The sequence below is a fragment of the Chiloscyllium plagiosum genome, unplaced genomic scaffold (assembly GCF_037043375.1).
Source record: "Chiloscyllium plagiosum isolate Xiang-an unplaced genomic scaffold, Cpla_swu_hap1 HiC_scaffold_6, whole genome shotgun sequence".
NCBI classification, from domain to species: domain Eukaryota; kingdom Metazoa; phylum Chordata; class Chondrichthyes; order Orectolobiformes; family Hemiscylliidae; genus Chiloscyllium; species Chiloscyllium plagiosum.
Window position 1 is genome coordinate 111287321 of NW_028270144.1, and position 16826 is coordinate 111304146.

Sequence of the window (16826 nt, forward strand, 5' to 3'; positions counted from 1 at the left end):
CTCATATACTCCTGGTAGATGAGAATCATGCATTTGGACAGTGCTGGCAGAGAAGTGCTGGCAGGTGGGTTGCTACTACATATCCTGTATAGGATGTACAGCCTTAGAAACAAGTCTTTTAGCCTAAGTGATCTATGCCGATATTTAAACATTGCATGCGACTCCTTTCACCTGAATTCATGTAACCCGACAGAATAACCTTTCACTTATCTGTGTCACTAGCTTTCCTTCAGGGCATCTATTCCATTTGTCTAAACTATTCCTTGTACTAGTGAATTGTGTGGGTAAAGGCAGTTCTCCTGAAATTCGAACCTTGGAATTGAAGTGTTGAGGTTTAGTACAAGTATCCCTTCATCCTTGTGTAGTGTACCACCCACTTCCATAAAGTGCTGGCTAATGATTTTTTCAGTGTTATGAGTGAGCTGGATGGAGTTTCCATTTGCTGAAATGAAAATGTCTCTTGTCTGCCAGATTCAAAGTTTCTTAGTCAGCAAGACCTAACCCATAGTGGCTGATACAACAGTCTGGACAGTCTTTGTTTCTCATTTTACCACACATCCTTTCATTTGTGGTCAGGAATGTACAATGCAGTGCCTTGCAAACTGTGAATCATTTTGAGCATATTCAATAGGATGCAGCTTAAGACATATCTGTCCTGAGGAAGGGTCACTGGACTCAAAATGTTAAGTCTGCTGACTGACCTGTTCTGTTTCTCCAGCAATTTCTGTTTTTGTTTCAGATCTTCAGTAACTGCAGATCTTTGTTTTATTTTAACTATTTGTCAGTTTTCTGTTTTGTACTATTGTTTATAGATCCAGCACTTTTGTTAAAAGTGGTCATTCAGGTTACTCTATTATTTGAATACATATTCGCTCAGAGTCCATATCCCCTACATTTCACTTTGTTGTATTGTATTTGCACAAGAAAATAGAGGTAACTACCAATAAATTCCAGCTTTTCACAACCTCGTTTTCTTCATTACCACATACAAACTTGGTCTCTAGATATCACAAGCCAGGAGCTCACCAAACCTCCAAGGTCTATGCATAAATCCTTTGATTGGTGCTCTGAATGCATGATCAGCAACATTCACACACACATGACCAAGGATTTGCAGTGGAATATGTCAGGATGCATGTCAGATAATTACAGTAGGCGCAACCTGAGGGTAACTGGAGGCTAACCTTTCATGTCCATGAGGTAAAAACAATGACTGCAGATGCTGGAAACCAGATTCTGGATCAGTGGTGCTGGAAGAGCACAGCCATTCAGGCAGCATCCGACAAGCAGCAAAATCGATTTTTCGGGCAAAAGCCCTTCATCAGGAATAAAAGCAGAGAGCCTGAAGCGTGGAGAGATAAGCTAGGGGAGGGTGGGGGTGGGGAGAGAGTAGCATAGAGTACAATAGGTCAGTGGGGGAGGAGATGAAGGTGATAGGTCAGGGAGGAGAGGGTGGAGTGGATAGGTGGAAAAGGAGCTAGGCAGGTCGGACAAGTCCGGACAGGTCAAGGGGACAGTGCGGGCTGGAAGTTTGAAACTAGGATGAGGTGGGGGAAGGGGAAATGAGGAAACTGTTGAAGTCCACATTGATGCCCTGGGGTTGAAGTGTTCCGAGGCGGAAGATGAGGCGTTCTTCCTCCAGGCGTCTGGTGGTGAGGGAGAGGCGGTGAAGGAGGCCCAGGACCTCCATGTCCTCGGCAGAGTGGGAGGAGGAGTTGAAATATTGGGCCACAGGGCAGTGTGGTTGATTGGTGTGGGTGTCCCGGAGATGTTCCCTAAAGCGCTCTACTAGGAGGCGTCCAGTCTCCCCAATGTAGAGGCGACCGCATCGGGAGCAACGGATACAATAAATGATATTAGTGGATGTGCAGTTAAAACTTTGATGGATGTGGAAGGCTCCTTTAGGGCCTTGGATGGAGGTGAGGGAGGAGGTGTGGGCGCAGGTTTTGCAATTCCTGCGGTGGCAGGGGAAGGTGCCAGAACGGATGAGTGGGTTGTTGGGGGGCATGGACCTGACCAGGTAGTCACAGAGGGAATGGTTTTTGCGGAAGGTGGAAAGGGGTAGAGAGGGAAATATATCCCTGGTGTTGGGATTCGTTTGGAGGTGGCGGAAATGCCAGCGGATGATTTGGTTTATGCGAAGGTTGGTAGGGTGGAAGGTGAGCACCAGGGGCGTTCTGTCCTTGTTACGGTTGGAGGGGTGAGGTCTGAGGGCAGAGGTGCGGGATGTGGACGAGATGCATTGGAGGACATCTTTAACCACATGGGAAGGGAAATTGCGGTCTCTAAAGAAGGAGGCCATCTGGTGTGTTCTATGGTGGAACTGGTCCTCCTGGGAGCAGATACGACGGAGGCGGAGGAATTGGGAATACGGGATGGCATTTTTGCAAGAGATACGGTGGGAAGAGGTGTAATCCAGGTAGCTGTGGGAGTCGGTGGGTTTGTAGAAAATGTCAGTGTCAAGTCGGTCGTCACTGATGGAGATGGAGAGGTCCAGGAAGGGGAGGGAGGTGTCAGAGATGGTCCAGGTAAATGTAAGGTCAGGGTGGAATGTGTTGGTGAAGTTGATGAATTGCTCAACCTCCTCGCGGGAGCACGAGGTGGCACCAATGCAGTCATCAATGTAGCGGAGGAAGCGGTGGGGAGTGGTGCCGGTGTAATTACGGAAGATCAACTGTTCTACGTAGCCAAAGACAGTGAGACTCTATATATTAACACTTTGCAGTTTTGGTGTTCAGTGTAAAGCTTCACACCAAACTACAGGCACACTGTTCTGAGTTCCTTGATAAAAACTGAAGAATTAAGGATTACATTTCATTACAGATGCTGATGTTCACAGATGTTTAAATTGAAGAAGAAAATATGAAATATATGTCAATATTAATTTCATTTATTGAGTTTTCATGAGGTATGAAGTATGTTCATAGGCTATTGGCTGTAGTCACTTGATTTTCGAAGGAACATAGCATTTAGTCCTTTGTATCTTCACCACCTTTCAACAAGATCATGGTTAATCTTCTACCTGAACTCTGCATTCTCACTCTGTTCCCAAATACTTGAACTTCCTTAAAAATGCAAAAACTATCAACATCTATTATGAAAATCCTTAGCATGAGCATCAATAGCTCTTTGATGTAAAGATTTCCTAACTTCACACCTCTTTGAATATTAAGAACATTGGACCATTAGACATCGGAGCATATGTAGGTCATTTTACCCATCGAATCTACTCTGCCATTCAATAAGATGAGGCTGATCTGATAATCTTCCACACCACATTTCTGCCTTTTCTCCATAATATCTGATTCCCTTACTGATTAAAAATCTCAGCCTGGAATATAGTTAACAAGGAGAAAGTGAGGACTGCAGATGCTGGAGATCAGAGCTTAAAAATGTGTTGCGGGAAAAGCGCAGCAGGTCAGGCAGCATCCAAGGAGAAGGAGAATCGACGTTTCGGGCATAAGTTATGCCCGAAACGTCGATTCTCCTTCTCCTTGGATGCTGCCTGACCTGCTGCTCTTTTCCAGCAATATACTTAACCTAATTTTGGCAGACTTCTGTGGTAAAGAATTCCATAGATTCAATACCCCATCTGAGAGAGAAAAGAAAAATGCTCATCTCTGTCTTAAATGGACAACTTCTGACTCTGTAATAATGCCCTCTGGTCCTAGACTCTCAAACAAGGAGAAACAACTCTGCATTTATAATATCAAGCACCTTAATAATATTACATTTCAATAAAGTGTCCAATCAATTTTCTGAACTGCAATAAGTTCAATCCCAACCTATTCAACCTCTTCTCATAAAAAAATCCCTGGAATCGATTGAACGAATCTCATCTGTACTGCCTATGAAGAAGTCTTTCCTTAGATAAGGGAACTAAAACTGTTCACAGTATTCCAGCTATCATCTACCGAGTGCCTTCCATAGCTTTAGCAAGACCATTCTACTTCAGTACTCCATTCCCTTGAAGACAAACACTTCATTTGCTTTCCTTATTACCTGCTGAATTTGTATGCTAGTTTATTGCGATTCACATACTAGGATTCCTAAATCCCTCTGTGCTACAGCTTTCTGCAGTCTTTATCATTTTAAATAATATTCAGCTCTTCTATTCTTCCTGCCAACATGCATAATCTTACATTATCCCACATTATATTACATCTGTCAAGTTATTTGAACATTCATGTAACCTGTCTGTATCCCTTTGTGGACTCCCGCTGTTATCACTGCTACTTGCCTTCCCACCTATTTGTGTGCTATCTGCAAGTTTGGCAATGGCACATTAATTTCCATCATCAATTCATTAATATATAAATAGCATATAATATAATATAATATTTGCAAAGGTTTCTTTGATCCCCAAAGAAAGTTGATGAATCATATTATCTGATGTGGTTTCAAAGGTAAAATAATGCTGGCAGTATAATATGATCTCAGTGCTTCCCCACATGTTTGCCAATGTAACATATATGACAAAGACTGAGTTCTTGTTGACACAGATGTCTTGGTGTTTATTAATAACACTAACTATTTACATTGTTATAACAGTTCTGACTTGCACATCGTTTCAAACATATGCTGACTGATATTACAACTACATTACATAGTGCTAACACTACACTTAACTGACAGTAAAAACTACCCACTCTACTGATTCTATTGCACTGACTCCATTGCACTAGCTGACTAATGAAGATAGGAAAGGTCTTTATAACAGAACAAAATATATGATTATGACATCTAATTATCTTAATGGTATACTTGCTTTCTGGGAATAGTGCAATGATACAACAATAAAATAAACAATTCAAATATCCACAGGTCCCTGATGGCAACAGGATAGGTTAATAGGGTAATTAAGAAGGCATATGGGATGTTGCACTTTATCAGTTAAGGCATAGTTTATAAGAACAGGACCTGTATGTTATGTTGGACCTGTACAGAATTTTATTTAGGTCACAGTTGGAGAACTGTGTGCAGTTGTGGTCAATGCAATATAGGAAGGATGTGTTTGTACAGGAGAGGGTGCAGAGGAGATCCTTCAGCTGTTGCCTGGGACAGAGTAGTTCAGCTATGAAGAGAGGCTGCAATAAGCTCAGGTTGTTTTCTTTGGAGCAGAAAAGGATCAGAGGGGATTTGATGGAGGTGTATAAGATTATGAAGGGCATGAAAAAGGTGGAGAGAAAGTAGCTGTTTCCTTTAGCTGAAAGGTCAATAACAAGAGAGTATAATTTTAAGGTGAGAGCCATGAGGTCTAGAAGGGATTTAAAGAAATGATTTCCACTCTGGGGATGGTGGGGTGTCTGGATTGCGCTGCCTGGGAGGGTTGTTGAGGTAGGAAACCTCACAACCTTTAAAAAGTATTTGGATGAACACTTGAAGTGTCATAACATTCAAGGCAATGGGCAGAATGCTGAGATATGAGACAAGCGTAGGTTCAGAGTAGCAGACTTGACAGGCTGCAGGGCCTCATCTGTATGCTATGCTTCAATGATCTATAAATATTTTGGGCTGTTTTCCTCTCCAAAAGGAGTGAACCGGTCTGAAGATTGCTGTAAACTTCCAAGGCAGTGAAATTAATCATGTAGAGTATCTATGGAATCAGAAATTAGATGGAATTTGATTAGAACCAACATCAGCCAAAGTTTTGCACCATTTTGAAGGTAGTGAAAATATTTAAAGAACCTCTTTGGATTCATCCTAACCTCCTCAGCCAAGATGACATCGTGCCCCCTTTTTGTCCTGCTGATTTCCTTCTTCAGTAAGCTCCTGTATTCCCTGTATACCTCCAGCAATTCCCTTGATCCCAGCGGTTGGTACCTGAGCCACGCCTCCTTTTTTCTGATCAAAGCCTCACTATCTCTTGTCATCCAAGCTTCCCTATTCCTGCCAGCCTAGCCCTCCACCCTCACAGGATCTTGAACTCTATCTATCTCACTTTTAAAGGCTTCCCACTTGCCAGAAGTCCCTTTGCCTGTGAGCAAACTACTCCAAACAACCCCTGCAAACTCCTGTCTAATTCCATCAAAATCCACCTTGCCCCAGTCTAGAACTTGAACCTGTGGACCAGTTTTGTCCCTCTCCATGATTACTTTAAAATTAATAGAACTATGATCACTGGTCCCAAAGTGCTCCCCCATTGTCATCTCTGTCACCTGACCTGCCTCATTTCCCAAGAGTAGGTTGGGTTTTGCCCCTTCCTGACTAGAGCCCTCTATATATTGCTTGAGGAAACTTTGCTGAACACACTTAACAAATTCCACCTCCTCCAAATCCTTAAGGCCCTGGCAGTCCCAGTCTATATTAGAAAAATTAAAATCCTTTACTATGACAACCCTATTGCACCTGCAAGTCTCCCCAATCACCCTGAATATTTGTTCCCCTAATTCCCATTGACTATTTGGGGGCCTATGGTATAACCTCAAAAACGTCACCATCTCCTTTTGATTTCTTAGCTCCACCCAATGAATAATTTCTCTTCTAACATGTTGTAGTTTAAAATAAAAGCTTCATTCATGTCTGAGCTTGATATAGACCATTCAAAGTTGGAATCATTATACAAAGAAGTTGGGATCAATAACCTACTTATAACTTTTAGACACAAGTTGGCAATTGTGCTGCAAAGGCACAATACAAGTCTATCCAAGGTTTCCATTTCTAAAGATGTTAAGATTTAATGTTAGATATGTATTCGATAAAGGGGATTAGATGTAAGAGAAAATGCATTGATTCTACTCCTAAAGAGATCTGTCCTGGAATTGTGAATTCAATGATTGGCTGTGTGGTGTTATAGTATTTCCTTCAATCACAGACCCTTTCATTAATGTGGACCATTGCTTAGAGATTGATATATTTGCTCTGGTTGAGTTAATAGAATGCTTGCCTCTGAGTCAGAGGATTGTGAATTTAAGTCCTGCATTAGCACAGAAACCTAGGCTGACATTCCAGTATGGTAGAGAGGAAGTGCAACACTGCAATAAATTTGGATGAGACATTGAATTGAACCCCTGTCAAGTGGATAGAAAAAGAAAACTCACATTTATTTTCATAAAGGAGCAAAGGAGCTATTCCCATTGTCCATATCACTGAATAAATATATCAAAAACTGATTAAATGGCCTCTACAACATTATTGTTTGTGGTACTAGACAGTGCACAGATTGCCAAATTTCTTTCATTACCTCAGTAACTACATATCAAAAGAACCTTAAGGTCTGGACAATGCTTTCTAATGTCTTGTAGTTAGTTGTGAAATATGCTATATAAATGCAAGGTACTTTTTTAAATTAAAAAGACTATAATAAATTATCAAGCAAAATGTAAAAGAGAAGAAAACAATGACTGATTTTGTTTTTTCTTTCTGTGTCTGAAACAAATGCAGGAATAATGAGGCAGGGGCATTGCATTCCCATAATACATCCCAATCCACTTTCCATCCATTGAATCCATGGACCAAAACTTTGTTTGAGTCTGTTAAATTTATGCGCTCTTTTCCAGCTGATTTTCTGTTCTTACTGTGCCAAAGCAATTCAGTAACTCCAAATGTAGGAAGAGGAAAATCAGCCCATCAATAATTAAAGAAAACTACCTTTGCTAGAAGCGATATACATTTATAAACAGGGACCAATATTCTGTATGAAACTACCATGTTCAGGTGCTGTGTATTTTTTTTTAATTCAGTAAAAGCATGGGATGCAATAGTATCCTGTTGCTTGCTCCATGGCAATATCTCAGCAAATCTGAGTTGACCTGTCAACACTTTTTCTCTCCTACATTAAAATTGTTGTCCCCTTTGATATTTGGCAATCTTGCACTTGTCCTGCCTGATGAGTTCAAAACAAAAAAAACTTCAAAGACGTATCTTTTCTTTGCAACATTCAGGTTTTGTTCAACTCAATGATCATCAATAAAAAAGCCTTCCCTCCAGTGTATCTTTCAAACATTAGTGTTGCATTTATTGGCATCTGAATGGATCAAATAATAATACTGATGATTGAAAGTTTATTTGTACTAGAAGTTGAGTTAATTAATCATTTGAATAATTTCGGTAATATAGGAAAACATTCAGTGCTTAAAAGATTAGAAATATCAAATAATTCAGGGCAAGAGACTTTGAACTAAATGAAGTTGACTTTGTTCACATAACCATGAATCATAGCTAGGCACGAGACCAATAAAGAGGTAATGTCAATACATAAAATATTTAAACAAGAGGAAGACAAATTATTTTCTGCTGGCTTCTTGTATTATCAATATATTTGATTTGGTTTGAGTGGTTTTATGGGCAAATACCACAATGGCCACAATTCTGAGCATCAGGAATTGGTCTCAGGTTGACGTGGGGTGTAATCATGTACTGCTATTGGGATTTCTTATCTTAGAGAAAGAGGTCACCTTAATCAAATTGTAACCAGATTATCATCCTGGAGGTAGGACATCATCTTCAGAAGTTACCAACCTAGCACTGAAGGGTGGCTAATTGGCTTAATTAATTGTCCATTTGTTGGCTAATTGGTGATTCCACCGTGATCTTCCTGAAAATTAAGCCTAGTAAGTTCATGGAATCAGCTCACCGTCAGCTGGCTTGGTGATCCTGTGAGATCTCCTGTTCTATCATCATTCTGTTTGCCCCTCACACCAGCCCTCAGCCAGCAGTGGAGCAGCATACATCAGCTGGCCATGTGTGCTCCAGAGGTCTATCCTGTGGAGGGCTTGGCATGCAGCTGAGATCACGGCTTAATTCGTTCAAGTTCTCAAAATGGAGGTGCCCTCATAGATCTGTTCCTTTAAATTTAAAGAGGAGATAGAAATATTTTTAATTCGCCATGGGTTGAAGGACTTTGTAGAGCAGTTAGAACAGTGGAGTTGAGGCCCGGGTGAGATCAGCTATTGTCATATCAAATGGTAGAGCAGCCTTAAGGGGTTGAATTATCAACTTGATAAAACGTATTGGGGGAATCAGTCACTTACATGAATGCTCCAGGTTGGACAATGCAAATGGAGAAAGTGTAAGAAAACACAATTAATTCTGATGGTGCCAACATATCCGGAAAGACACAGAAATGGTGACATTTATAAAAACTGTTAAAGACTTTAATTGCTTGGTGCAGTATAGGTTTACTGCGCAGTATTAATCTAAAATAGCTTATACGTTTCGTTGATCTTTCTCCACTGTTGGCACTGCACCCATAGGAAGACAATGCCATGAAACATGCTTCAGTCCTATTTTGGAAAGTGGGGTTTGGGTGCAACATTAATGGTCAGGCAGGCCCTAGCAGTAGAATGGGTTGGGGAGAGAATCGAGTGGATGAAAACAGGGGCAGGGGGTGCCATGGAGCTGACCATTACAGCTAGTGGGATTGTGGGTCAAGGTGTGCCTGCATATAAGGGGCCCCCAACCCAAGTCTTCAGGGAGGTTACTAGGCGATCTCCCCATGAGACAGAGGGCCCATCCACCAATGGAAAAGTTCCAACTGGAGTGGATAAAGGCCCTTAATTGTCCCCTTCACATAATTCAATTGAACTATGAGTAGGAGAGTGATCAACCGTGATTCTCCATCCCAGGTAAAAGGGCAGGACAATGGGAAGGCAATGGGCACTCCAGCTCCTGTCTTCCCTGGCTACCTGATCCATGTAGACACCTCTCAGGATGCACACAGAGGGCTTGTGTCCAAGATGTTGGTGTTTTCCAAAATGGCAAAGTACAAATATAGTACCAATGAGCACTTAAGGTAAATCTGAATAAGTATATGCAGAAGACAGGGTTGGTAGACACAGAAGAATAGGCTGAGAGGAGGATGACCACTCACGAAGACCAGATTCTGGATCAGTGGTGCTGGAAGAGCACAGCAATTCAGGCAGCATCCGAGGACAGGCAAAATCGACGTTTCGGGCAAAAGCCCTTCATCATGAAGACCAGTTTGGTGGAATGGTCTGTTTCTGTGGATTCATTATAATTCGTCTCCATCTATTGGGGAAGTCCTCATCAGTGTACTTTACAATGCCATTACACACCACAGCCAATGGAATTTGTATACCCAAGATTACCTGCAAACGTTGACCAAATATAATCAGTGCTGCTCATTTATGGATCCACCTTGACTATCCTTTTGCTGTTATTTTTAATTAACACAGTTCAGACAAATCATAGCATACATTTGAGGTGGGTGGGATTTGAACTCAGACCTTCTTGTTCAAAGGTATCACTGCACCAGAAGAGACCCTAATCTATCCTCTTGTGATCTGAACCTATAGAATGGTGTACCAAGCCTGGATTCTGATTAAGAGTGAGCACGTGGAACCCATTAGAAGGCTGAATGTTTTGAACTGCAGGCACTTGTTTAACCCTTTGTCCCACACTGCTGCTCTATCAACCAATTATCACCAATTTTATTTTTTTTTACATTTTATTTTTTTTTAAATGGAACATCAAAGAATTCAAACAGTATGCAGGAATGTTCATGAAGATACCACTGAGCAAACTACAGCATTTACCATATCTGTTTGGAAAATGGGATTAAATGAAAAGTAAGTACTAAAACTAGAATATTTACACAATGTCTAACCATGAAGAGCAACCAATCCCCAAAGTTCTGCCCATGAATAAATTATCAATGATTATTATACATAATGTAAGATGATTAAATCACTCAACATCATTCACTGCCAAATTAATTCTGCATTCATCCTGTGCTATGTACTGGTAAGAATACTGCAAGGTTCCACACTGAACTATAATGCTGCAGAACACTGTGAGAATTAACTAAATACTGTATATTAACCAGCCGTGATCATTGTATTTAGAAATAGCTAAAAAAAAAGCTTCAAGAAAAAGCAACTCTTGCAAGGTCCAAACAATTACTAAATTTTTACAATTCCTAGTGTATATGGCAGATAACTCATTGTTTATATGACATGGTCTCATGCAAAGTATGACAAGCTTTTTCAAGGCTTATAAATGTCATTCTCTCTCTCTTTGAGGGTATCTTCATTTATCATTTTCTCTGAGATTTTTTTTATTAAATTTTCCCTCACATTTTATCACAGCTTTTGTTCTACAGCAAAAATATTCCCATAGCTGCGGGGCTGCATTCTGCATTCCTATAATGACTGGGCAGTTGTTTCACCCTGTACAATAAAAGGGAGTCCGCAGTACTTTGCACATGGTACCTTAGTATCAGTTTACGTAGTACAGCCAGTAGATCAAGTTGAACAGAGAAAAAATGACTGGAAACACTATCCTTGACCACCTGTCTATGGCGTTAACGTCAGTCAGATTGGGGATTTTTATTTTTAGCTGGGAGGACCTTCTTCGCAAACGGTTCTTCTTAGCCTGGGCAGCATTTCTGTCCAATGTGCTGCGGCCTAGTCCTTCTCGGGCTGTGCTTTGTTTCCTGTACTGAATTCCTGAGTTGTCAAAGGACATCACTGAATTCCTGGATTCGGTCACACTTGTGGTAACCTCTGTTGATGTAACTTCATTGTGAATCTCCAGGGCTGACAGCAGGATATTTCCGTGGGCATCCACCTAAGTACAAATAAAAAACAGAATGCACGTCAGTCATATTTCCCAAAGCCAGACTCACAACGCCATCACAATGCTTGGTTGGACAGTATGCAGCGCAGCAGTGGGGACATTCAAACCCATAATGGGCATCGCAGAAAATAATAGAGGATGGATTGATAATGTCAAGCAAACAAATTGCTCACTGTGGTAAAGGGCTCAAATACAAGGAGGCACAAGGTACAAATTTGGAGAAATCTGGAACTAGGGTTGAGCCTTTACATCTGAAGAGGAAAAGACATGTGAAATAAATTACAAGAGAAGGCCATTAAAGAGAGCTGTGTAACTGAGTTTAGGAAATAATTGATATTTTCTGCAGAGAGAAGAACTTGAGTAGGATCCTGTCCGAGTCATAGAGGTTTATAGTATGTTCGGCCCTTCACCCCAACTTGTCCATGCCGCCCAGTTTTCACAATTAATCTAGTCCCATTTTTTCCACCACTACCTATAGCAGACACTCAACACCCTCTGCGTGAAAAAGTTGCCCCTTTTGTATCTCTCCTCTCTCACTTAAATCTATGTCCTCTAGTTTTAGACTCCCCTACCATGAAAAATGCTGTTGGCTATCTATCTCATCTACACCGCTCATGATTTTATAGACCTCCACAATGTCACCCCTTAGTTTCCCATGTTCTAGCTCAGTTTATTATGCTTTATCTCTTACTTTTACCTCTATGTTGGCATGGCAGCACATTGTAAATTGCTACAGAAAATCGTTCCTCACAATTTTACTTGTACCCAAATGTGCCACCATGGCGATTTGTGACACTTGTTGTCCAGGTTGGCCCAAGCTAGTTTGGCAAGGGGGTGGGAACCAGAGCTACATATGTGAGAGGGGCGTAGTTGTAGATGGGGCAGTAACAGGATATCGTGAATCTATTGAGAAGGTTTTTCGTGAGATGAAACAAAGAGATCGGTTAAAGAGGTGTCTGCTTTAATGCAAGGAGTGTCCGAAATAAGAGTAATGAACTTACAGCTTGGATCAGTGCTTGGTTCTATGACGCTGTGGCCATAATGGAGATGTTGATTTCACAGGGGCAGGAATGGTTGCAGGGTTTAGAACATTTAAAAAGAACAGGGAGGGTAGGAAAAGAGGAGCAGCATTACTACTCAGAGAGTGCATCACAGCTACAGAAACAAAAGTTGTTGAGGAAGGTTTGTCTACTAAGTCAGTACAGGTGGAAGTTAGGAACAGCAAGGGAGCAGCCACCTCATTATGGGTTTTCTATAGACCCGCTAATAGCAGTAGGGAGATTGATGATCTCATAGTATATTTTGGAAAAATGCAGATGTAGCAGGTTGTTGTTATGGGTGGCTTCAACTTTCCCAATAACGACTGGAACTTCCTTAGTGCAGATGGTTTGGATGGAGCCGTTTTTGTCAGGTGTGTTCAGGAGGTTTCCTTGCTCAGTATGTAGACAGGCCGACAAGGGGAGAGGCCATTTTGTACTTGGTGCTTGGCAATGAGCCAGGACAGGTGTCAGATCTCACAGTGGGAGGACACTTTGGTGATAGTGACCACAACTGCCTCACATTTATCATAGCCTTGGAGAAGGAAAGGAGCAGGTACAATGGGAAGATATTTAATTGGGGAAAAGGAAACTATGACACTATCAGACAGGAGTTGGGAAGTACACACTGGGAAAAATTGTTCCATAGAAAGGGGACAACAGACATGTGGAGACTATTTAAGGAGCAGTTGTTATGAGCGATGCACAAAGTTGTTCCTCTGAGACAGGTAAGAAGGGGTAGGATTAAGGAGACTTGGATGACGAGAATAGAGGAGCTTCTCGTCGAAAAGAAGAAGGCAGCTTATGTAAGGTGGAGGAAGCAAGGATCTAGCACAGCTTTAGAGGATTATAGGCTTGCTAGAAAGGAGCTCAGAAATGGACTGAGGAGAGCCAGGAGGAGGCAAGAGAAAGGCTTGGCAGGAAGGATTTGGGAGAACCCAAAGGCAATTTATTCATATGTGAGGAATAAGAGAATGATCAGGGAGAAGGTAGGGCCGGGCAGGGATAGCATAGGGAGCTTATACATGGAGTCTGAACAGATAGGAGAAGCCCTAAGTGAGCTTTTCCTTCAGTTTTCACTAAGGAAAGGTACCTTGTTGTGAATGAGAACTTTGAGGAGCTGGGATACATACAACATAGAACATAGAACATTACAGCGCAGTACAGGCCCTTCGGCCCTCGATGTTGCGCCTCCCTGTCTTGCTAATCTGAAGCCCATCCATCTACACTATTCCATTTACATCCATATGCCTATCCAATGAAGACTTAAATGAACTTAAACTTGGCAGGCTTGAACAGATCAAGATTGATGAAGTTGGCCAGACCAGATTTGTCCTCGGTTCCTCTGGAAAGCGAGAAAGGAGATTGCTAAGCCACAGGTGAAGATCTTTGCTTCCTCACTCTCTATGGGAGTCGAACCAGAGGATTGGAGGGAGGCAAATGTTGTTCCTCTTTTCAAGAAGGGGAATAGGGAAACCTCTGGCAATTACAGACCAGTCAATCTTACGTCTATTCTCAGCAAGATTTTGGAAAGAATTCTGAGGGATAGGATTTATGACTTTTTGGAAATGCACAGCATGACTAAAGGCAGTCAGCATGGCTTTATGAGGGGCAGGTCATGCCTCATAAATCTTATTGAGTTCTTTAAGGAGGTGAGGAGACAGGTCGACGAAGGTCGAGCAGTGGATGTGGTGTATATGGACTTCAGCTTGGCATTTGATAAGGTTCCCCATGGTAGGCTCATTCATAAAGTCAGGAGACATGGGATACAGGGAGATTTGGCTGTATGGATTCAGAATTGGTTGGCTGACAGAAGGCAGAGAGTGGTTGTAGATGGAAAGTATTTTGTCTGGAGGTCAGTGATGAGAGATGTCCCGCAGGGTTCTGTTCTGGGCTTCAGCTCTTTGTAGTTTGTATAAATGACTTGGTGAGGAGGTTAGGGGTGGGTTAGTAAATTTGCTAATGACACAAAGATTGGAGGAGCTGTTGATCGTATCGTGGTCTATTGCAGGCTGCAGCGTGACATAGACAGAATGCAGAGCTGGGCTGAGAAATGGCAAATGAAATTCAACATGGATAAATGCGAAGTGATGCATTTTGGAAGATTGAACTTGAATGGTGAACATAGGATTCTTGGCAGTGTGGAAGAACAGAGGGATCTTGGTGTTCAAGTGCATAGATCCATCAATGTTTCCACCCAAATGGATAGGGTTGTTAAAAAAGCATATGGTGTTTTGGCTTTCATTAACAAGGGGATTGAGTTTAAGAGCTGTGAGGTTTTGCTGCAGCTCTACAAGTCTCTGGTGAGACCACACTTGGAATATTGCATCCAGTTCTGATCGCCTTATTATAGGAAAGACGGTGCAAAGGAGGTTTACCAGGATGCTGCCTGGACTGGAGGGCTTGTCTTATGAAGAGAGGTTGACTAAGCTCGCACTTTTCTCTCTGGAGGAAAGGAGGAAGAGAGGTGACTTGATTGAGGTGTACAAGGTAGTGAGAGGCATGGATAGAGTCAATAGCCAGAGACTTTTCCCCAGGGCAGGATTGAGTGGCACGAGGGGTCATAGTTTTAAGATATTAGGAGGAAAGGAAAGTATAGAGGAGACGTCAGAGGTAGGTTCTTTACAGAGAGTAGTGAATGCATGGAATGCGTTGCCAGCGGTGGTGGTGAAAGCAGAGTCATTAGGGACATTTAAGAGACTGCTAGACATGCACATGGACAGCAGTGAATTGAGGGGAGCGTGAGTTAGGTTATTTTATTTTAGATTAGGAATAATTCTCGGCACAACATCATGGGCAGAAGGGCCTGTTCTGTGCCGTACTTTTCTATGTTCTATGTTCTATGAACCATCAAACCCTTTTCAGATCTAAAAGATGGTGTCACCCTTTGGTGTAAGTAGTCTGACAATCCAACATTTTGGAATCCTCAGTGTCATCTGAAAACGCTGGAATGCATCTGATTATTATATGCAGATTGCAAGAGAAGGACTTTAAACAACATGATCTTAAAATAAACAAGTTACTGAATTCCAAACAGGTTAGTCATTAATACCGTATGATCACCCAACATAATTTCGACAGTTCCCTTTCAACTTGATAGTGGAATGGTCAACAAAAAGTGTTAATTCTTTTAAGAATAGCTTCTCTGGTGGGTCGAATGAACTGAAAAAACAATGTATGGATTTATACTAGAGATGTATTGAACAGATGAAAATGTCAACACTTAACGGGGATTCCTTGCACAGGTATCATAGAATCCCTATGGTGTGGATATCGGCCATTTCGCTACTGGGTCTGCACTGACCCTCCAAAGATCCCAGCTCCCTACCCTATTCCCTGAACCTACATTTATCATGGCTGATCCATCTTCCCTGCACATCCCTAAACACGATGCACAATGGCACTGGCAATGACCAGGCTGTGATCAAACAAACAATACGAGCATTGATAAATTTTGACCCACCACCCACTTAGCAATCCTAACCACAAATATAGGACTGCAAGAAAATCAGACAAAAACAAAGCTCATGTCTTTCATCCTTTTCCATTTTGATACAATAATCTTTTCTTCGTGGTATAGCTCTCGTCTGCCAACGAGAAACCCACACTATATTTTCTAAGGGCATCTGCCCAAGTTCTGAAGACACAGGCAGGCCATTCTTTAGAATTAGTCGCCTGAGGGTGGAAATCCCACCCTCCACAAGTTGTTGGGGTGACCAGTTGCCATGGTAGCTGCTGGGAGAGCAGCATAAGGACCCAGGAGCAAAGTAAATGATTTGCGAGGGTGACGGGTGCATTTATGCTCTGTGAGTGAGGGATAGGGTAGGGCGAGGGGGTGATTGCTCTCAATAGCCTTCTCTCCAAATAGGCACCGAGCACCTTTGATCAAGGACCCCACTCAGACAACATGTGGTTTCACTTTTTTGCTTCCAGCAGAGTGGTAATTTCAAAAGATGCTGGAAAAATCTCAGCAGCAACAGAAGCAAGTTGAGGTCCTGAAGTGGTCCTTACTTGAGCAGTAAAGGCCCTTAGTTGGCGGTGAGATAGGAAGGCCAATCCCACTTACATCAAATCTAATTCCAATGTGGGTGGGATTGGATTTGATTTGCTATTTTCACATGTACCAAAATACAGTGAAAAGTATTGTTATGTTTGATATCCAGGCAATTCATACTTTAAGGGAGTGATGATGCTGTGAGCCACTACCACATCTGCGTAAACACTTTTTCTTGACTTCAGCCTCACCACCTC

At 41.9% G+C, this 16826-nt stretch overlaps 1 protein-coding gene across 1 annotated transcript in view; it reads right to left on the reverse strand.

Moving 5' to 3' along the window:
* Window positions 1-10758: 10758 nt before the first annotated feature.
* Window positions 10759-16826, reverse strand: part of gabrb3 (gamma-aminobutyric acid type A receptor subunit beta3) — a 325048-nt gene continuing 318980 nt past the window's right edge. The window contains exon 9 of the mRNA XM_043692280.2: window positions 10759-11529. Coding sequence (XP_043548215.1) covers window positions 11179-11529 — 351 coding nt within the window. The 3' untranslated portion in view covers window positions 10759-11178. The remainder of the gene's footprint in view (window positions 11530-16826) is intronic.